Genomic DNA, 23,374 nt, shown 5'->3' on the forward strand with positions numbered 1-23,374 from the left:
CACATTTCAGCTTATGCTGACAACCTACCTGGTATGCTGCACACTGAATCAATACTTTCAGAACCCCTCAGAAACCATCCCTTCTCTCCCCCTGAAGGATTTTAAAAGGAAAACAAAAACAAAAACAAAATCCTCAAGTATTTCAATTTTTAGATCTTACAAACCAACAAGCATGTTCAGGCCATAGCCTAAGAACGCAGGGGAGCCTTTCCTTTAACTGCACTGTGATACTGGTAACAGCATAAAAATGAACAGTTCCACCACAGTGGATCTGGAAGAGGCTTCTGGAGCAGGCAGGCTACCTGCCTGCCCGCCCGCCCTATGGTTATCGTGAACACGAAAGCAGAATATTTTTTCCAGTCCATCTGCTGTTTTAAGTCTTAATAATAAGACAATATCACTATAAAGGGGACCAACCCACCTACCTTCAAATGGAGAAAAATTTAAAAAGGAAAATTAAAAAGGACTTGGGTTTGAGTCCTCCAGAACATTTCCTAAGAGCTACCTACCTGTGAAAAGCTGAGTGCAAAGGGATATTGAGGACAGCATACCTTCAGAAGTTGTTAGAAAGCACGCAGGACAGGGCATGAAGAGCTTGGGGGGGGCTTAAGAGTGTTTGCTCACAATAGCTTGGCCAAAGGGGCAGAGTGACTGGCAAAGAGAGCTGCTTTTATCCTAGTTCTACAAATACTGAATTGAAAAGGAAAATCTGCCCATTTTGAATAAAATATTTAATTATTAAAGGTTCCTTACACACTGCAGGTGAATGCAGAGGCTCGACTACTTAAAATTAAATTCCCAGTGAGCACTGACATTCATTTGCTCACAGTAACTCTTCAGCCAGGAAATTAATTTCACAGATGGTCCCTGGTTAAGTGGGGAAGAAAAAACAGGCAAGTTCCCACCCCAATGCCAAGATGCTGCAGTTTAACCAATGCCATTAACCCTTGTGGTTTTCAATTAAAAGACAGAATTAAACTGACACTCAGCAATTTCTAACCTGACACTACACTGGTTATTTTTCAGTAACTGGGAGAGGGGAAGGCAGACTGTAAGAGAAGAGAAAACCAATTAAAAATATTTAACTGTCAAATGCACTCAAGCCATCAGCAGAAATGATAATGGCAAAGCATGGTCTTTAAAAACAAAAACAAAAAAACCTCATCAGGCCGGAGGAACCCTGATCCAACTTGAGAAATGCTTAAAAAAAAATAAAATAAAATAAAAAATAAAAAAATCATGGAAAACGTGCAGGGAAATTCCTCTTGGTTTTCTAACCCAGTGATGAGAGTAATTCACAGCACAGATGCCATCTTCTTCTGCAGGACAATCCAGTCCTCCCCCCCTGCCTCCCAACAAACTCAGGACAACAACAAAAAATAGGCTCCCATAAAAGGACCTCCTAATACCTTACTTTTTCTTTTAAGATGAAAAATAGCTCAAATATCCTCAACATGCAAGAAGTTGGGGGAAGAAATTTTTCTCTTCCAGTCATTATGTATATTTTTACAAAATCTGTTATTATAGACTGGATTGGGGGGAGCGGGGGCAGAAGAAACCTGGCAGTGAATTCTAACTAATCTGCATGAAAAGACAAATCACAATGGTTGGGAGGGGGAAAAAAAAACAATAAAAAAAATAAAGAAAAAGGGAAGGGGGGAAGTAAAGACAGTGTTCCTTTATATGTAATTTTAAGTCTGCAGGAGTCACTACCACTGAGTGGCTTCATTTACGTGAAGGAGGAGGGGGAGGGGGAGGAGGAGGATACTGGTAGGCCGTCTGCCCCATGTAACCTATCATATTGGTGGCTCCTGGAGGTTGTGCAAACTGTTGTGACATCAGTGGCTGTGGCTGCTGCCCAGAACGGCCTATCCCACTAAACTGCTGGCTAGAGCTCTGTGAACTTCTCCCGGTTGAGGTGGTGCTACTAGCACCATACGTGCCAGCACCATATTCCTGGGCTGTATAGCCACTGGTGCCATAAGCAGCTGCCCCATAGGTGCCTTGACCATAGGTATATTGGCCTGCTTGTGCTCCAAAGGCAGAATTTGGACTTCCATAGCCACTGCCATTAGCATAACCGGCTCTATCGGTTTCACCACGATCCCGGTAGCTTGCAGAGTCTCTTCGGCCACCATCTTTGACTCCTCGTAGCCTCCGGTCACACTCATCCTGATACATCAGATTGGGATTGTTGGCTGAAGAAGTGGTCCGGTATCGAGAACGACCTCCTGATGGAAGGATACAAAGTATTTTTTAATGCCAAGCCTATGATCCAAACAAAAAAAACAAATATAAAAATGAAGGGGTATACGCTGGGGTTGTGGCTCTGTGGTAGAGTGCCTGCCTAGCATGTGTGAAGCTCTGGGTTTAGTCTTCAGCACCACATATAAATAAATAAATGTCCATCAATAACTTAAAAAAAAAAAAAAAAAAAGTCCTTGACCTTCAGCTAGGCCAGCCCCCAAGTAGGCACTTTACTGTTTTAGGCTCTTTTCTTGAGCATGACCAAGACTACAATCTTAACAACAAACCTGGAGTTAGGAAGTCTAACTCCTAGTATATTCTGCAATGGTGGAGAGACAACCGTGTCTCAATTTCTGTAAAATCACTGACTTCATATAGAAACTGAAAACTAAGATGCTAAGCATTTAAGGTATTAAAAAATAGTTTAGCTTAATGATGAACATGTACCATATATTTCACAAAGATCAATTTTAGATGACTACAGAAATACTGTGCTGCTAAATATATGAAAAATATATAAAAATTCAGGAAAATTACTAAGCAGCCTCCTTTGTTATTAAGCAATATATTTAAAGTTTTCACAGGATTAATAAACCAAAACAGGGGCTGGGGATATAGCTAAGTTGGTAGAGTGCTTGCCTTGCATGCATGAGGCCCTGGGTTGGATCCCTAGCCCCACCACCTAAATAAATAAATAAGTAAATAAATAAAGATAAACCAAGACATAATAAATGTAAAAGATACCTTGGCAGTACCTGGAAAACTCCAGGACTTACCCTTACCCCCTCCTCCGCCGCCACCTCTGTGGTCCACCAGCTGCATCAGTTTTGGATTGATAGCTTGATTAGCCTCTTCCAGCACTTTGATCAACTCTCTGGCCTGCTTTAGGTTCCCTGGGGTGAAGAAGGTATAGGCAGTACCCTTGTTGGTGCTACGGGCTGTTCTGCCAATACGATGTACATAATCCTCTGAGCTGTTTGGATAGTCGTAGTTGATCACAAACTTGACATCTTCCACATCTTCCACGTCAATGGTGAGTCAGCGTGTAGGTTGACGTGGCAGGGAAAGAGAAGGTAAAGGACATGCCAACAACAGGTGGGAAGCACGAATGCAGATGACAGCAAGAGGAGAGAAGGTGCAGTTAGTAACCACTCTGAGCAGGAACAAAAAAAGACTCATCCCAACAGAGTAAAAGAAGATTAGTGATTCTTGGGACATGCATGGGAATTGGCATCTTTACTGGCTATCGAACTCTAAGGAAATCCCATCCAGCCATCAAACTCCTGCCTCATCTATAGTTGACCAATGTACTGACAGGAGCTGCACCAATGTTGGTCCTTAGACCACCAAGTTCCAGTGCCATCCTTTCCAAAACTGGAATACAGAAAGCAAGTGCTAACCACTGTTATGTTACAGGGCCAAATCACTTCTACTCTGTTGGGAGAAGCCTGGCAAAAATCTACCAACAACATAACAAACTTACCTTTGAACCAGTCACAGAGCAAAATGAAAAAAGGAGCTTCATGTGTTTTATTACTACATTTTCAAGGAGACTTAACATTTAGGTTAATTCTTTTTTGCTCTTATATTGAAAAAAAAAAAAAAAAACAACAACAACAACAACAAAACAACAAACTGATCAGAGCCAAAGTACACACCTAATTTCCTTTGCAAAAAAATATCCTTCCCCTTTGAATTACCACAAGCACACATTACACTAAAATTTCACTATACTACCAAACCCAGCTTCTGTCAAATAAAGTTTTTTGCCCAACTCAAGGTTATTTCAGGCTTAGTACTTGTTTCAATGCTCAAAGATCGTCTATGTGACCTGGGAAATTAAATAAATAGCCAAAGAACATGGGAAAAAAATGAAACCTTGAGACACAAGTTTTAATATTCTCTCTACTGCTGGGAATTGGGCTGAATAATCTCCTAATGCTTACAGTATGTAAATGTTAGTGTAATGCTTTCAGCTAAATGTATTTTTTTACCTACTTAAAACAAACAAATTTAAGAATATAACAGAATCCTAATGTTTTGTGGAAAAAAAATCTGCATTTTACAAAGAATATTCAGAAAATATCCTAGATAAAACACAGATTTTTGTGATATAAATAATGAAAAAACATTCTCTGTTTGTTACCAGACCGATGCACACTCCCTCCTCCTTTGGGAAACCGCTGCAGCCGATCCCGTCTCTTTGCCTTTTATTTTTGGCGGCCTCCTTTCGAAAACTCCGCCTTCTGACACGGGACCACTGGAGCGCGGGGAGCATGCATCAAGGGTCCGTGGCAGTGAGAAGTCCCCACACACGCTCGCTCTGTGAACTGGCTTAGATGCTTCTCTGTAGCCCCATTTGGTTGCCAAGCGCCGGAGAACCTGGGTTCGGGTAAAAATTTCAGGTCCTCCAACGCCTCCCCCAAGGTAATTGGGGTGATTGTAGAAAAAAATAATTAATAAAAAAAATGTAAGTTACATCCAAAGGGTCAGACTGCATCTATTGCCCAGACTGGATTAATTTCAGGGGGAAAGGGGAGATGATTTAAAAAAAAAAAAAAAAATCGGCTGTTGTTACAGGGCTTGTGAAGAAGGGGCATTATGTCTGTTTCTTATTACAATAAAGGCTCCTCGGTCTTTACTGACCCCTAAAGTCCTGAATCACACCAGAAAGACGAGAAGGCACTTATCACAGGGGGCAGCGTGAGTCTCAGGCTAGGGTCGTTGATGCCACAAAGAAAAAAAATTCACAGGGCAAGGGTTGGGGAGGGGTGGGGGTGATTATAATCCATGACCACATCTTCAGAGCTAGGATAATGCTCCTTAGTCGCTCCCACTGAGTATAGCCCTTGGAAGCAGAGCAAGTGGAATTACTGCACAAACACACAAAAGTATGCTTTCCTAGCAGAAAGCACTGGCATTGAGGGTGGGGATGGGGTGGGGGTTGCAGTCAACAATAATACTTGGGAGTACTTCTGGAGGGGCTCAATAGGGGGCAGACATGGTGCAAGTTCTTCACTAGAAAGCTGTCCTGTGTGTGCACATAGCTGGCCGAAGGCACACAGGAGCAAGCGCAGAATTTGTTTTTCTCCAGTCAAGCCTGCCCTGATGTTATTTGTGCACTGCCACAATATTATCTTGCTGCCTTTATAGAAGATGCTGTAGCAGGGTAAGAAATGGAAAAGTTAATGTTTTGGCCAGCTGCCTAAGAACCTTTGGTCTGGAAAGCCCTAGGACATGGCCTGAATCTCCAATCACTAATTGGGAGGGTCTAAGGCTAGCCAACAGGCCCATCTAGAGCTGCTTCGGGCCAATGTAGATTTGCCTCGGCCATGTACTGAGGGATCTGCAGCTGATATCAAAGCTTCTGTTAAAAAACAAAACAAAATAAATTCAATACTTTTAGTTTAACAGCGTGTAGTTTAAACAAAAAGGAGAAATAAAAAAATATCCCAGTGGAAAGGGAATAGTGGTTGCCTTGAGGATGATTACTATAAAATTATGGGAATCAAAGAACTTACCTGAAGGGAACATTTAAGATCATCGCTCGACAGGAAGTGAAAAAAGGCCTGGTGACTCAGCTGAAAATCGCACCCCTGTCTATGAGGTAGAAGCCTTCACTTTCCAGGATCTTGTAGGACCTTGGTCAGAATTCTGCCATTTTGGTGGGTTTTCTCCCTCCTTTTGATTTTTTACAAGGCAGCAAACAAAGGGGCCCAAAACAAGCACTGATGTTGAGTAACAAGAAACAGACTCAGGTACCTTCCCTCTCCCCTCACTTGGATGAGGGGGACTGGGATGAAGAGTCTAAGTTATTCTAATGGTAGCCAATTGATTCGATTTAGAAATGCAAGGGACATGGAGCAAATATTTTTAATTGTCTAGGCAAGATGCACAAAGAAGCTACCAGCACATAGCAAGCCTGTTTAAAAACCACATTACTGAAAGCTTTTGAGTAAAGTGCTTTCAGGCCTCCACCTCCTCTCCCAACAGGTCCAAGCTCTACCGGCACAGACCCAGACAGGACCTCAGAGGGCAGGGACAACTTTCCATCATGGCTGCAGGTCACCCCCTCTGAAGGAGGCAATGATAAGTCCAATTGTCAAAAAGGCTCCATTACTTTTTTATTCCAGTTTGACTATGTGTCCTCTTTACATTAAATAGTATTAGGGAATATGATACTTCTCACCTTACTAGACAAGGAATCAAACGCCTGCCAATCGTTTTAAAATTTCCTTACAACAGAAATAATTGTTTTTAAATATAAAAGTTTTGAGTCAGACCTGTTTAGCTCAAAATGATGGGCTAAAGTACCAGAGTATCTGTATATACCTTACATCAAAAACATTTTCAAATTAAGCTCTTAACTTCTGTATTATCACATCTATGATATGAGTACAGTAGTAGGAGGAGATAACTGAGTGCCCACCATTTTTTAACTTCAGTAAATTACACCGGGCAATATAGAATTTAACTGAATGATACTGTATTATAAGTTTGTTAAATATGATTTAGAATTGGGCCTCTATAATTTATCTATAACAGACTGATACAAGGAAAGTAATAACTGAAGAAACTAGCTTTCAATAGCTAGGTTCAATCAGGCTCCTTCTAAAAAGCCAGAAAACAGAGCAAAACCAGGAAGAAGTTAAGCTGTTCAAGTGAATGTCTCCTCTCCCTCAAACTGAATAGTCATGCCTAGGCCTTGCTGCAGACCAAAGCCTGTTTATTAGGAGCAGGAAGAGACTTTGAAAATAAAAGGAGAGGAAAAAAAACCCCAAAACCAAAAACCCAAAAAAGCAAAAACAAAAAAACAACTAAGGTTTTGAGGAAAAAACAAAAAAGACCAACAAAAAACAAAAAAAACTGTGGGGAGAGGGAGTCACACTTATAGTCTTCTCTTTTTACTAAACAGATGTTTATACAATTCTAAAATTGAAATGACAAATCTTTAAACCAAAAAGATACATAAACCCTTGACACAGACACCTATCTATACAAACCTAGCCCACGGGAGGCTACATCCGTGGCAATGAGGATGGGAGCCTTTCCAGAGCGGAACTCTGCAAAAACAAATGAAAAATCAAGTTATACAAACAAGCTAGGGGACATCTTAAAAAGCTGTGGAATGAAGAAGAAAAACCATTATTATCACCCCCCACCCCAGCAAGATGTGTGTGTATTGATTGCCCAGGAAATTGAACGTTCTACTTCAGCCTCATGAATCGTGAAATTACAGATGTACACCACCACACCCAGTTCTTAAATACTAACTTTTGCCACTTAGTAAAATTTTGTTGAAATTCAGCCAGGCCATGAGTTCTCATGTTGTCTATGGCCAGCTGCTTTCTGTGTTACAGTGGCAGAGTTTAGCAGTGGCAACAGGGATTACCAGATGGTTTGTAAAGCCAAAAACACTATCTGGCCCTTTAGTTTGGAACTTACCATTAAGTACCCAATCTCGTTCTGGTTGACTCTTATCTCCATGGATACACATAGCAGGCCAACTAGCAGGAAAAAAGTGACCAATATTTTAAAAATCTTTAAAGAGGAAAGCTAAGCCTTAAAAAGAAATGCTATTACATAATTTTGTTAGGGTTTGTTAGGCTGCAAAAGATGACTATTCATTTAAAAAATAAATTGCATGTGGGGCATTATTAAAATACAACATTCACAACACCAGTTTAGAAATTATAAAATCCAAGGCTAATTATCTCAGTGCCATACTCACCCATCTCTACGCATCCTTCGAGTGAGGTCATCACAGCGTCTCTTTGTCTCCACAAATATTATTGTCTTATTTTCCTTTTCAGCCATTATTTCCTCCATTAGTTGAATCAACCTGAAAAAAAAAAGACCAACACTACTGTCATCATGCAGGAAAGGCCTCCCCACATACTAGTCAGATCTCTGCAGTATTAACTCCCCAAACTACAGCACTTTCTTTTCACATCATAGTAAAAATTCTTTAACCACAATGCTCCAATAAATGACACAAAAGATGAATTAGTAGAAAGCAAAAAAAAAAAAAAAAAAAAAAAAAAAAAAAAGTTTCTCTTTCTTTTTGGTACTGGAGACTGAACCCAGGGGCACTTTTTCCACTGAGCTACATCCCCAATCCTTTTTGAGACAGGGTTTTACTAAGGAGATGAGGCTGGCCTTGAACTTGCAATCCCCCTACCTCAGCCTCCTGGGATTATAGGCATACACCACCATGCCTGGCTAAAAAATTTTAGATTCACTTTTAATTTTGGATCATTATGAGCATTATCATCAGTGTTATTAAAACAGACAGTAACATCTCTTTCATACTTGTGGTCTTTTTCACTTTCCATGCAGACATCCACAATCTGAAGGATGTTGTGGTTGGCACTCAACTCTAGATTGCCCACGTTGATCTGGGTGTAATCACGAAGAAAATCCTCTGCAAGCTGTCTCACTTCTTTTGGCCAGGTGGCACTCCACATCAGTGTCTGCCTATCAGGCTATCAGGAAAGGAAAGGCTTTCTTTTAGGCTAACGAACTGTAACAATAGTCAAAGAATATAAAGATAGTGAAAGATCAGTTTTACACACCCTGATTTGGTCAACAATTTTACGAATCTGGGGTTCAAAGCCCATATCAAGCATTCTATCAGCCTCATCCAGCACAAGATAAGTACATCGGCGAAGATTTGTCTTTCCTGACTCCAGGAAATCTATCAGGCGCCCAGGAGTAGCTATGCAGATCTCAACACCTGCAAAACAAAAAAGATCTAGTTCATTAAGAATTCTTGCATAACCATTAAATCTTACAAAGTTAAGACTTTCCAGCGTGGTGCAATTCCTCTCCCAAAATAGCTAATAAACCGAAGGATTTCTAAGTTCCTAAAATACTGATTTTTTCCCACAACATCGTACTCCTTTCTTCTATATCATTCACAGAAATTGGTAAAGTAAGATAAACTAATATTCCTGATAATTTTTTAAATTACCTCTTTCCAAGTCTCGAATCTGGGGACCTTTAGGAGCACCTCCATAAATGCAAGTACTCTTCAATCTAGAACACTTGCCATAGTCATCAGCCACCTGCTGTACTTGCTGAGCAAGCTCTCTGGTAGGAGCTAGAACCAGACACTGAAATAGGCAAAAACCCACTTGAGACATTGCAGGTTAAGAAAACAATAACAATAAAAACCCATAAATAACTGTGAAATACAATAAAATATCTCTTCCATTATTATCTAATACTTTTCAAATCACGTGACGGGGTGCGTGGTCAACAGAGAAGTAGAAGGGCACCATGGGGTGGGGGAAAAATGATTAGAATTCACTATTTAGTATGTGGAATGACACTGGCAGCATTCTCACCTGCCTTTGATGCATTATAATTCATTACAGTTTATATGTACCACTTAAATGGATTTACAAATTTTATTACCTAGTTTAAACTATACAACTCTTGCAAAACGAGCAAACATTTTAAAAAATATCCTGCAACATAACTATGGATTAAATAGTAGCAAGAAATACAAATGAATTAAAAAATAAAAGCCAGAGCCAACACTGCGCATTTAAGCTCTCTTCACTGGGTATATAAGCAAAAACAACAGTTCATGTAAGCTGCCAGAATCACATGGAATCTGGCCCAAATAATACCAAATCAAGACTCTTGAAACATGTACTATACAAACTGTGAGCAACTAGTAATCCTTCTCCATGTATTGATCCACTCATATCAGCTAGTGATAAAAGAACAATCTCTATAGAATACACTATGTTATATAAAGCAAACAATATATCATTTTTGTATTTTGAAACATCCTCAAGAATATACACACTCATTTCAAATACATGTGGCTAGTACACACACACACAAAATCCCAACCTGATTTTAAGAACCACACAGCAGGGAACCCATCTCACATCTTTTCTATATTTCTCACAGCATCACTGAGCAATTAAGAACTGTGGTAATATCACTTTCAGATATGGAGGGTGGAGTTAAGAACAAAATCAGATAACGTGTATAAAGCATAAAACTTAAAATACAATAATTATAGTTTTTATTAAAATTATAAACACACTGAAACACACTTACAATCGGGCCATCTCCCCTTTCCAAGTACGGCTGGTGGTTAATATGAACAATTGCAGGCAACAAATACTGGGGAGAACAAGAATCTTATATTAAAAACAAGCCGCCATCTTTTCATCATTTTTTGGTGGGGTGCTGGGGATTGAACCCAGGGCTTTGTGCATGTGAGACATGCACTCTACCAAGTGAGCTACACTCCCAACCCCAAAACAAGCCATCATCTTAATAATTCTAAAATATAACAGTAATTAGTTAATACTTAAAACAGGAAACTGAAAAACAGAACTCAACATTACTGTGTTCATGCTAATGTAAATTTTAAAAATACTTCCACACATTTAACAGCTAAAGTATTACCTACACTAATTACATTTTAATGAAGAATTAAAAGTATATGTGCCAGGGCTGGCGTTGTGGCTCAGCAGTAGAGTTTTCGCCTAGCACGTGTGAGGCCCTGGGTTCAATCTTCAGCACCACATAAAATTAAATACATAAAGGTATTATAGTTGTGCCCAACTATAACTAAAAAATAAATATTTTTTAAAAGTATATTTAACAATTAGGATACTAAAATAATTACCACTTGCTGGTACATACCGCCAATGTCTTTCCAGAGCCAGTCTGAGCAATGCCCACCATATCCCGCCCACTAAGAGCCAATGGAAATCCCTGGCACTGAATTGGAGTTGGTTCTGTGAAGTGTTGATCCATCAATACATCCATTACATATTCTGTAAAAGAATAAACATGTCATTGTTTTTAAGTAAAACTAAGAATGCAGACAAAACAGGCTTTAAAAACTTATTATGGCTGAGGGCGGTGGCGCATGCCTGTAATCCCAGTGGCCTTAGCAAGGGTGAGGTGCTAAGCAATTCAGCGAGACCCTGACTACAAATAAAATACAAAATAAGTCTGGGGATGTGACTCAGTGGTCAAGTGACCCTGAGTTCAATCCCCAGTAACCATAACAATAACAACAAAAACCACAAAACAAACAAAAACTTATTAGGCTTTTAAGATTTACCCAGCTTTACATCTCTCTAATAAATTTATTATTAAAAAAAAAAAAATCAAAAAACCCTAAAATTCTGCCCTGAAGTTCTCTGCTATCTTTGAAAACCACTATCCTAAAGCATCTAACATCATGGGCAGTCCACTTTTTTGGGAGCCAAATTTATATTATCTCCAGTTAGAAAGCAACTTTATTCTGCTTTGTAATACAGAGGTAAAACCCCAGGGAAAGATAGAAAAAACCTTTTTCTCAGTCGGAACTGAAGAACAGAAGAGCATGAAAAAATTTTCCCTTATGCAACAAGAGATTTGCCTTGAGCAGGTTTACATATTTTTGGAACCATAACATGGAATAAATTATTACCTTCATGAAACGCTTTATACACATTTTTTCAACAACATCCCGAGCCTATGTCAAAACCTTTAAATAGCCTAATGTTCATGTTTACTATTCAACCCTTAATTAAGATTCTGAATTAAAAAACACTTACGTGGGAAGTTAGCGTGATGGAAGGCAAAGACAGGTTTAGGACAAACATCTCCTCCTCTCACTGTGATCTCTTTCTTTCTGCGTAGTTCATCAACCTCATACTAAGAAAGAAATGAAGACTAGTTAGTATAAATTATTCTCAACAATTCAAAACTTTGTTACAATCCAGCTGACAATTACCTCCCAATTCACACTAACAAAACTAAATATATAATGTTTTCATTACTTCAACTTTATAAGTTAATGATACAGGTGAACAAGGGTTCCATTTTACATAGGAGAAAACATACTCAGAATGAGCGACATGTGCCTAAGGTCAAAACTAGGAAAAAGGAGAAAATGTGAAACCTGGCCCAAGTGCTCTTTTCATTACTTTTTTCCCTTAACAAAAAGCCATTTCATGGGTAGAATCTAAAATAATTATTATAATGAAATTAAGAGTATACACTGCCAATTTATTTTTTAAAAATGTATTTCATTGTTGAAAAGACCTGACACCTAGCATAAAATAGTTAAAATCACGTATGACAGATAGGTTGGGAAACAATCAATAAATAAGAACCAAGGAATACATTATATGCTTATTTAAACTGGTCCCTATCCTGAGTATCCAGTCTTAACACACTAGAATAAAATATAACACAGTAATAGCAGTACACAAGTATACTCCAGAGCCAGTATGTCTACTTTTACTTGTGTAAGATAAAAAAAACACACACACTCGCTCACTTACTGGAGTCAGTCTTGCCACTTCTGGATGTTCCACATAAAAATTCTTCTCAAATTTGGGGAGCTCACTCAAATCCCACTTCTTTTTACGTAAACGCTCCCCAGGATTACCAAATTTCTTTGGGGGAAGGCCACCACCACCTCTTGCTCCAAATCTAGAAACATAAAGAAATTTTTTTATAGTCTTTTTTCAGTGCTGGGGGTTGAACCCAGGGCCTTGCACATGCTAGTAAGGCAAGTGCTCTACCACTAAGCTACACAGTGCAGTCTTTGGTTCATTCATATTTTAATTTAAAGTGATGCAAGCACTCTACTGCTGAGCCACAACCCCAGCCCCAAGTGATATATCTTATATGCCATAAAAATGCCCAACGTTGACTCTAGTTTCCCACCCCCACCCCAAATAATTTTATACATGAATTTGAAGATAGAGAAGTTTTTTTTAAAAAAACTTCCTTTACTACCCAACAACACTATTATTAAGTATGATAAAAATCAGAGACAAGATTTGAATTTTAATCCCCCCGCCCTTGCAAGGTGCTGGGGTTTGAACCAAGGGCCTTGTGCATGTGAGGCAAGCATTCTACCAACTGTGCTACATCTCTAGCCCTAATTCTGCTTCTTAATGTTTGATCCAGAGCAAATTATTTACTTCTCCATGCCTCAATGTCCTATATAGAGCAGAAAGAGAAGTACCACCAACTGTGTAAGCTGTGAAGATGGCATGTGTAAAGTACTTAAACAGTACTCACCACAGCAAGCACTTAGTGCCAGTTAGTTGCATTAATATATTCAACAAATAGCTGGTGCCAGATATTATTTTGAGTGGTGCTAGATACAATACAATGCCCAACTCCATGTAATAGAAGACATTAGTTTAAGCTTTAAATTAAGGGCAAGACTGTGGTCAGGGAGGACAGAGGTTGTAGCTTAGTGGTAGATTGCTTGCTTACCATGGGTGAGGCACCTGAGCACCACTAAAAATAAAAAAAATAAAATAAAGGCACTGTATCATCTACAAAAAGATTGTGGTCAGAGAGAAAAACCACAAAAAATCAACCAAATCTTAGAACAGCTTCTTGGACCCTTCCTCTCTTCCATGACTAGTACTTTTCATTTCGTTTTCTGCAAAGGCCTATGGGACCTAAGCAGAGTAGTAAGACAGTCTTCACCTGAAACTGAAATTCAGTTTATGGTAACATCCAAAGGAATGAAATTTATGAGCTTTCCCTCCTCCTGTTTCCATCTTTACTTATCTCCCAACCCTGAGCAAACAGTACTATTAGTTGACAGAAGAACCCTTCAATAAACCTTTTTAAAGTTTTTTTTTTTTTTCTTTTCGCACCCCCCACCCCAAGTACTGGGTTGAACTATGGGGTGCTCTAAAACCAAGCTACATCCCCAGCCCTTTTAAAAATTTGAAGCAGGGTTTAAGTTGCCCAGGCTGACCTACAACTTGTGATCCTCCTATTTCAGCCTCCCAGCGCCAGCTTTCGTAAAGGTTTTCAATTTTAACAAATTACACAAAATCAATCTCTCGTTATATACCTTTTAAAATAAGAAAGCTAAATAATACAAACATGGCCACTAGCTAAACCTAAAATATATTAGAAGCTTCTTTTCCTAGAAGAATCCTAACACTAAGAAGGCCTTCATTTCCCTAAATTGATATATATTAAGTATAAGATTTTGGTATACAAATTATATAGCATTTTTTAAATTGCATTTACTTATTCCATGTAAAATACTGTATTGAATCTAATTTGTTGCTTCTATTCTCACTTATTTCATCTTGCAGAAAGTTCAGCAATAGCTATTTTAAAGAGCTTCAATTTCCTATAATTCAAACTATTAGAAATCTTTAGCTTCGAGAATAACTAGTTATTTCCATTTCTGGCAGGAAATTTTATTGGGATCACTAGGTATCTCAATGGACAGAACCTGGCTAATTTCATTTCATTTATATTGCTGCTTAACAGGTACGGAGAAATCAGGAAACAAAAGAGGAGAAGCTTTAACAGTATAAGAATACATGTAGGGCTGGGGTTGTGGCTCATGCGGGGGTTCTGGGTTCAATCCTCAGCATCACATAAAAATAAAATAAAGACAGTGTGTTCAACTACAAATAAAACAAAATATTATTTAAAAAAGAATACACGTAGCTGCTGAGGATACAGCTCAGGAAGAGTACTTGCTTAGCAAGCATGAGGTTCAAGGTTCAATCTCCATCACCACACATGCAGAGAGAAAAAAGAATACATACAGAGTAACTTACTCTTACACAAAGAGTACACTACCCTATCTTAAATATGCTCTCAGCTTAAGGCTTAATACCTAGGTTGGATACCACCCCCACTTGCAAATGAAACAGGTACTATTTCAAGAAATATAACCTAACTGCACCACCACACACATTTCTAATCACAGGTACTTGAAGGCCGGGACAGGAGGAACCTAAGTTTAAGGTCAGCCTAGGCAACTTAAAAGGGCTGGAGGGTCTAGCTCAGTGGTAAAGCACTTGCCTAGCATAGATGAGGCCCTGGTTCACCCCCAGCACTGGGGCAGTGGGGGAATATAAAATCAAGCTTTTAGATTATTAGTCTTGCAATGAAGAAAATAAAAATACTAAAACCCAATTTCTAGCGATTGTCAGCCTATTTCATATCCACTGTTTCTGCTGTATTCCAGTGTTTGTTATCCAAACCTTAAGCAAATTATCTAGGAGAAAACAAAACTTTTTTTTTTTGATAATTTTTAATATTTATTTATTTATTTTTTAAAGTTTTCGGCGGACACAACATCTTTGTTTGTATGTGGTGCTGAGGATCGAAGTGCACTACCGCTTAAGCCACATCCCCAGCCCCAAAATAAAACTTCTTAAAAAATTCAAATATGGTGATCAAACTCTTGGGTTTCACAGACTAGGCAAGCGCTCTACCACTGGGCTATGTACCCAGACCTCCTTTATGGCTTGTACTAAAAGGACCACTTGCATTTTTCTTTTCTAGCTGGTTTATTATTTAAAACACATGACTCTATACTAAATATATAATTTGAAGTTTAAAGTTATTAGAAAATATACCATCTCCTCTATAATGCTGACCCCAAAATTCAAGGCAGTCTTTTACCCCATCAAGGTCTTGAGCATCTCCATGCCACCCATCACACGTACCCATATCCTACTCTCGGGTATACTACAATATTCAGTAAATACTTTTAACAAGTAAGTAGCAGTAATGATTAAATGGTTTATTTGGCTATGCAATAAATTCAGCTCTTAAGACTTCAACATTCTTTTATCAACATACAAATCACACCTGTTTAAATGTGTAATCTTTTTTGGACCATTCACATGCTGATCTCATCCATCCCCTTTTCAAACAAACAAACAAAAATTTAAAAAAGTACCCTACACTGCACAATAATTCAGCTCTGTAACATTTAGTGAAGAATGAAAACAATAGCAATTCAAATTATAAAGGAAAATTCAGGCAAAGCAGAGTTAGGGCATTGGACTTATGAAGAATGCTGTTTTGTTTGAGGCTTTTTAAAAAAAGCTTTTGTTTTTTAAATGTCATCTAATACTCAACAACCCAGTATGGGATAAAATATGAACCAGAAACTTTCTTCTCTTTTCAAATAATTTTATTGTTAAAGTATAAATACGGTGAAAGGAAATGTTAAACCAAACACCCATGGTAAGTAAATAGAACACTACCAGTATTTTGGTATTCTCCACGTGCCTATTCTTAGCTTAAACCCCCCACCATAACCACTGCTTTGAAATCTGTTACCCCCTCCCTTGTTTTTTCTTTAAGCAGTACTGGGGATAGGACCCAGAGTGTCATGTATGCTAGGCAAGCATTCTACCAATAAACCACCCCTACCCCCACCCCAGCCTGGTTGAGACAGCTCAGGCTGGCCTTTAACTTTCAATCCTCCTGCCTCAGCATTACAAGCATGCAACACTGGGCCCAGCTTACCCCCCTGGTTTTTATATCTTATTTATATACCCTTAAACTTTTCTTACTACAATTTGGCTCTTAGCTCAACATGTTTGTGAGTCATCCAAGTTGAACAAAGTTTTTTTCTTTTCCACTACTATATTGTATTCAAATATGAACACCCAAAATTTATTCAGACATTTGTTTCCAATATCCTTGTGTCAAGAACAATATTGGTAAAAAGCATTTTTGCACATGGATCTTGGGACACATGTGGGAGGACTTCTCTAGGTCTTATGTACTGAGAGTAAAGCTTAGAGAGGGTCCCTTTCAACTTTCCCAGATGTTTTCTTAGTGGTGGTATTGAAGTCCACTTCTGAACTTGGCTAAATGTGCAGCTCTCCCCTTCAAATCAGGCACTAAGATCAAATATTTTCCTAACAATATATAAACTGAAATGATTTTTATTTGGCCTAAGTGATAACTGAAGTGCCTGAGACTAAGTAAGGCTGATAGTTGGGCCTCTGAACCAAAGACAAATGTTTGAAAAGAATATCATTAACTGAAGAGTTACTGCAGCAAGACAAATGCGCCACCCACATTCTCTTAATTTCTGAGAACACAACAAAATGAAGGCATTACTGCTGCCTTCTGATGAAGAAATAGAGGGTCACAAAAGGATCCTGTCCAAAGTCACACTGCTCTTTAACCAGAAATGTCACTTTTATAAATAAAAAGATGACTGCGCAAATACCTGTATCCCTTGAGCAACATGATCGTTTAGTAAACTTATAATAAAAGATTTAAATCTCTGGATCTGAGAGGACTTCAGGTTTACTCCCAAGTTGAAGTCCAACTATGTTGTTAACTATGGCATCACAACATCAAAAACTTCCTTTTAGGCCGAGAAGTTGATGTTGCAGTACAATTAAGAGGGAAAAAGAAAAAGATCGGATCACAGGCACACTAAAAAATTAAAAGTACAAAACCGCCACCCCAACCCCTCTCTTCAAACACAATCATTTGGATGCCAACTAAGTTCACTGCTTTACATCCCAACGTGCTTCCTCGCAGTTATTCGAGGTGTGACCGAAGGCGATTAAAGCCTGTGTTATAAAACCAGAGGTGGGGCCGCGGGTGCAGCCCCGGGGTGGAGCGCCTGCCGGGCCTGCAAGAGACCCTGGGTGCAAAACTAAATAAATAAATAAATAAAATAACAAAGGGAGGAAAAGAGTGTTTTTTCAGACTCCGGTGCCATAAGCGATGACCGCTGGAGACGCGACCCGAGTGGAGCCACTGGGCGCCGGGCTTGCCCTCGGCAGACCGAGAACACCCACCGCGTTCCTTCCAGGTGAGGCCGCGGCCTGCGGATCAAATGACTCCGCGCGACGGCCGGGCTCCGAGGCCGGGAAGCGGGCGAGGCCGGCGGGGCTGCGGCGCCCCTCCTGCTCACTCCCCAGGGCGGGGCCGAGCCTTCAAGACGGCCTCCCGCAAGGAGACGCTCTGTGAGGCCGAGCCGCCGACCCCGGGGCCCCGGGACCCCGCGGCGAGGCCTGCGCTCAGGGCCGCCGCCGCAGCCGCGGAGCCTTGTCTCCCCCGCCCCGCGCGCGCGCGCCCGCGGTCTGGCCTTCCGCGCCCCCGCGGTCCCCTTACCCTCCGCGGTCCCGGTCCCGGTCCCGGTCGCCAAAGCCGCCTCCGCGCATGGTCCCAAATGGGTAGAGATCTGGGAGCGGGGCACGAATGGCCGGGCTCGGGAGGGCCTGCGGCTCCGGTCTGGTCACGACCGATGGCGGCGGCGCCTCCGCTGTTGGGGCGGCGGCAGGCGCGGCGCTCTCTCGCTCCGACGCGCTGTCTCCCGTCGCAGACGCCACCGTCGCCGCCTCTCTCGTCGGAGACGGGAGCAAAACACAGAGAATCGGGGTTATAAAAACGGTGGGTAGGTTTGGCTACGCTCAAACCCGGCAGTGCCGCGGTTCAGGCGTCTCCTTCCTTCCCAGCGACTGCACAAAATGGCGGCCGCCGCTGAGACTGCTCCAACTTAACACTACGTACGTCGGAGATGATACGTAAACAGCGTCTCGGAATAGCCCGAGGGGGTCCGCGGGGTGCTACGGCGATTCTTGGAAGCGTTTTGCGTCAGTTGCGGAAATGGGCGCTTTTTGCGGTTGGGCTAAGAAAAACAAAGTACGGAGAGGGCGTAGAGCTCTCGCGCCAACTGAACCCGAACGTGGAGTGGGATGGGGGAAGAGCCTCCGGCGCGACGTAACATTCTGTACGTCGTTACCCGGCCCACTATTGCGAAGATGCGCAGTATGCGTAGCGCATTCTGTTTAGAGAATAGAGGATTTTGCCGAGTTCCGGCCGCGGGACGAACTTGAGGCCTGCTTGTGCGGGCTGCCATGCAGAAACAATAACTATCCTCCATGTTGTAGTCAAAGTTTCAGGGTCTGCAGTGCCAGAAGCCAGCAGGATCTTTGGGTCCCTGGCCAGCCCTCCTAGTGGCCCTGGCGGCCCTGGGCCGGCCGAGCCTGGCCGCGCGCCCCGGCGCCATTTCCTTTCAGTTGCCCCTCTCCCGCCGCCGTCGGCGCCATAATGGATGCGCCGGATGCCTTTCTTTGGCGATTGGGCAGGCGGCGACGTCCCGGTAGCTTAGGGCGCTCTGTGCTTCCCTTGGTGCGCGCCGCCGAGCTGCCTGTTCTGCAGCGAACGATGTCACCGTCCCCGCTGAGCACAGCCGACGTGCTAACCGAAGCCCGGCCTGCCTGGGGCCTCCTTGGCGGTCCCCTCTGGCCGGCTTCCGCGTCGCCGGTCCCGGAGACCTGCGCGCCTCAGTTCACCCATCTCTACCGATGGGTGAAGGGGGTCGTGAGGCCCCGCCGTCCTGAGTGCCTCCCACCCTGTTGGAAAAGGAGAGGAGCTTCACGAGAGGCCACTCGGATGTCGCTGGAGCCAGACAGCGGCAATCGTGGACCCCAGGAAAAAGTGTTGAGTGGCCCAACGACCAGGCGCTGTGCTAGGCCGGGCACCCCAGAACCAGCGAGCTCGGCACCCAGTTTGCCCTGGAGGGGTTGTGGGGGGGGGCATTTATTTCAGGCAGTTGCTTTAAAAAAAAAAAAAAAAAGGTGTGGGGGGGGGAAGGGATAGAGAGTGCACACGTTCTGTGAAGAAGTCCACCTAGGGCAGTCAGGCCTCTGGATCCAGGGACACTTAGGCTCAGACCTGAGGGAGCTGGCCAGAAAAGAACAAGTCAAAGCCCTGGAGGCAGGGGGTGAGTAGAGCGGAGCAAGGAGAAAAGACAGAAGAGGGCTGCCTTATGGGCTTGTGGGCCACTCTGAACAACTTGCCTTTTGAATAAGGTGGAAACTTCTGGAAGGTTTTAGGCAGTAACAAAGAACATCCCCTATGACTGCAATATAGAGAATGAATTAAGAATTGACTGGAAGGCAAGGGCATTCATTAATCCAGACAAGAAGAGGGGGCTTGGTGCGGGTATATAGTGATGGGCTAGGGGGAAGTTATTTGTAAGAGTGAAGCCAGTGATTTACTGCTAGGTGGAGTGGAATAAAGAAGAGACAAGGGTGATGAAGACTTAAGTGCCCCCATGAGTGTGATAGGCAGAGGGATTTATGTGGACTGGTTTGCCTACTCTTCATACATATTTCATAATTAACCTTGAGGCTTTCTATGTAACAATAAATGACTTAGAAAGTCAGGTTGGCCCACTGAAGCCCTCCCTGTATTTTACCGCTGGGGAATAATTCATATTTTGGTCCTAGATCAGGTCCCTTCTTACAGTATTTCAGCTTTCTTGTCCTCATAAAACATCACAGTAGGTAATATATATTTGTCATTATTTAATTATTCCCACCTTCCAAACAAAGTGTGTAGTCTTCTTCTGGTAGACAATTTTTTTTTTAATACAAAAGGAATCTAGAGAGTCTTATTTCACATTCTTTGTGTATCTCTTTTCATTCCAAAGATGGTTGAAGTTTATTGTTTTTTCTAAACATGGAGAAAGTGTTTATTAGGTATGGGAAATGACAAACCCCAAAAGTAGTGAGACCTGGGGAAAGGGGAGTGAGAAGGAAAGCCATTCATTGAGAGCATTAATCCTTTCCCAATGTATTCTTTCCTGGTGATAAAACAAATTCTGAGGAAGAGGTTTCCTTCGAACCTGGAAAGCATCTCTGAGAAGAGACTGAAGCATTTAACCCTTCTGTAAACAAATCCTTCCCAGATACCAGCACTGACCCCAGGCCCTCCATCAGGTCCAGTTCAATAAATTCCAGAAACTGACCACTGACCCTAGACTCCCTCTCATTTCACCCCGTAAAACAGACCCTTAGTACCCAGGCACTAAAACTGACCCCTTCACTGATTGATAGAACTAACTGCAAATCCCTGGGTTCACAAAGAAGATTGATGTGCTCCCTAGACCACCTCTCAAAATAACCTATATAAGCCCAGATCCTTTATTTGGGGGCTCATTTTCCACCAGGAAAGTGGGTCCCACCATGGCATCATTTGTCCCTGCATCCCTTTCTCCAGTGTGAAACTTTGTTCCTGGATAAAGCTGAATTGTGAAGTTTTCGTTTGTCCTGGTCTTGATATGCTAACAGTGTTTCCTTAGGAAAGGAGGTGGGAGAACTGGGGAGTCTCAATAATGTAATGACCAAAGTTGTTGGCACCTGCCTCAGCCTCTCAAGTCGTGCCTGGATCCCTGCAAGATTTTTTTTAAGGTAATTTTTTAATATTTCTTATTTAGTTTTCAGTGGACACAATATCTTTATTTTATTTTTATGTGGTGCTGAGGATCGAACCCAGCGTCACGCACAAGCCAGGAGAGCATGCTACCGCTTGAGCCACATCCCCAGCCCCCTGCAAGATTTTGACATTTTGCTATGGACAATTAGGATGGACAATTTCTTAGGACAGGGTGCTGTCCTAGGCATCATAAGATGTTTAGCTGCATTCCTGGCCTCCACCCACTAGGTGCCAGGGGAATCTTCCTCCTCTCCCAAGTCAGGACAACAAGACATTGGCCCTCTCTGGGGTCACACTGAGAACCACTCAAATTGAGAACCAGTGCTGTGGGTCACTCTGCTGCCCAACCTCCCTTAGAACTGATTTTGTTCTTTTGATCATATTTTTCTCCAGATGTTGTTTGCCTTCTGAAGACTGCCAATACCACTGCCATTATCTAAATGGTTTCTATTTTATTCTTATAGTGATAAAATGTATATTCAAGACTCAGACTTAACTTTGAACCACTAATAGAATGACTCCTTCAGTTTAGGTTTTAAAACCAGAGCTTTTGTTTTTAAGCTATTTTTACTGTGAACCATCAAAATTTTGTACAGTCTATGCAGTTTGTGCAGCTCTGCAATCTCATAGTTGAAAGGAAAGTGACCACGACACTCAGAGTGACCAAGAGATCTTTATTGCGGCAGTATCTAATTAACAGGGAAGGAAGAGAAAAAGAGAGAAAGAAGAGCGGGGAAAGAAAGAAGAAAGGGGGGTGAGAGAGAGAGAGGGTGAGAGAGAGGAGAGAGTGATAGAGCAAGCGAAAGCATGAGAGAGAGGGGGCCCGGCAGTTTTTATAGCCAATATCTAATGGGTCTTTGGGTCTGCAAGCTGCCTCGATGGCCTGCAGTGATTGGAACATATGGTTATTGCTAAGGGTGTCATCTTCTGCCCTTAGGCAGACTGGGCAGGGGCTAGAAGTGGGTTTCTGTTGCACCAGACGAGTGGGGGCTGAGTTCAGACTTGAGGCAAATAAGCGATCAAGAGCCAGACAGGTGAGGCTCGGAGTGTTCAGCCCACCTTGCAGCTAACATTCATTCAGCCTGCTTCGCAACTAATAAGAGTCATTATTTCACTGAAATGTGGGATATGGTGCCTGTGTTTCTTCCCTGTGGACCCTTGTTGGTTCTCTGTGTCTTGGTTGTACTTGAGATACAGGAGGCTGAGAATACTGACATACTTGGGTCAAAAGGCACCCTAAAGCAGAGGCCATCAAACAAGGGGCATGTAGGAACAGAGAGCCTTCAGAAATCTTGTTTCTAGAACTCGAACTTTCTCTATGGTACTAGTAGAACCCTAGTACTTCACCCATGCTAGGCGGGTGTTCCAGGTCCCCAGCCCTAGAGCTTGGACTTTCATACATACTCTTTTCTGAAATTGTTATGACTCAGGAAATTGTTCACAGTAGCACTTTACAAAAGAAAAAGTACTTTTTTCTACTCAAAATCTCACTATTGGGTTTGTCATGGGTATAACAATCTCCAAAGGGCCAGATAGAGAGACAAAGACACTGTATTGATGGGGTAAAGTGAATGATTCCATGTAGTTGGTGATATGCTTTTGTAATCAAGTATTCCAGTTCTTTGTTCCCAACAAAATGGAAGGAGGGCCATGTGGAATTTTCGGCAGATAGATAAAAAATAACTTAGAATACTGGATTTTGGACATATAAATTGGAAAATTAGCAAATCGAGTGACATTACTACAAGAACTCTTTCCAATCCCACTTACTAAATTATTTGATCAATATTTCTTACACAGCTATAGAAATGGAAGGAAAAAGTAGTCAAAAGTATGTATTCTATGGACACAGAACCTATTGTTTCCTAATTTTCCTTTATTATAAGAATGGCATTTCCAATAAAAATGTTCTAAGCCCAGTGCTGTGACACATGCCTGTAATCCCAGCCATTTAGGAGGCTGAGGCTGGAGGATTGCAAGTTCCAGGCCAGCCTGGGCAGGTTAGCAAGACCCTGTCTCAAAATAAAAAATAAAAGGGACTCAAGTAAAGTGGGACACTTTACTTGGTGGTAAAGTGTCCTCTCTTGCTTCAGAACTTTCTGTGGTGGGCTGG

General features: G+C 41.6%; 1 protein-coding gene across 2 annotated transcripts; it reads right to left on the reverse strand.

The window, feature by feature from the left end:
- Positions 1–1,621: 1,621 nt before the first annotated feature.
- Positions 1,622–18,437, reverse strand: Ddx17 (DEAD-box helicase 17). 2 transcript variants are annotated; one of them, XM_076855160.1, is made up of 13 exons: positions 18,151–18,437; positions 12,558–12,708; positions 11,826–11,925; positions 10,921–11,054; positions 10,327–10,392; positions 9,221–9,362; positions 8,823–8,983; positions 8,560–8,732; positions 7,979–8,089; positions 7,693–7,754; positions 7,251–7,310; positions 3,024–3,266; positions 1,622–2,231 (listed from the first exon to the last, which is right to left on the reverse strand). In XM_076855160.1, exons 1-13 carry the CDS (start codon positions 18,198–18,200, stop codon positions 1,726–1,728), a joined length of 1,959 nt encoding a protein of 652 aa, XP_076711275.1. In that variant the 5' UTR covers positions 18,201–18,437; the 3' UTR covers positions 1,622–1,725. The 2 variants fall into 2 exon arrangements, with proteins under 2 accessions (XP_076711275.1, XP_076711274.1); XM_076855159.1 differs by having other exon boundaries at positions 3,030–3,266; positions 18,151–18,291.
- Positions 18,438–23,374: the final 4,937 nt, after the last annotated feature.

This window comes from Callospermophilus lateralis, chromosome 4 (genome assembly GCF_048772815.1).
Source record: "Callospermophilus lateralis isolate mCalLat2 chromosome 4, mCalLat2.hap1, whole genome shotgun sequence".
In the NCBI taxonomy this organism is placed as follows: Eukaryota; Metazoa; Chordata; class Mammalia; order Rodentia; family Sciuridae; genus Callospermophilus; species Callospermophilus lateralis.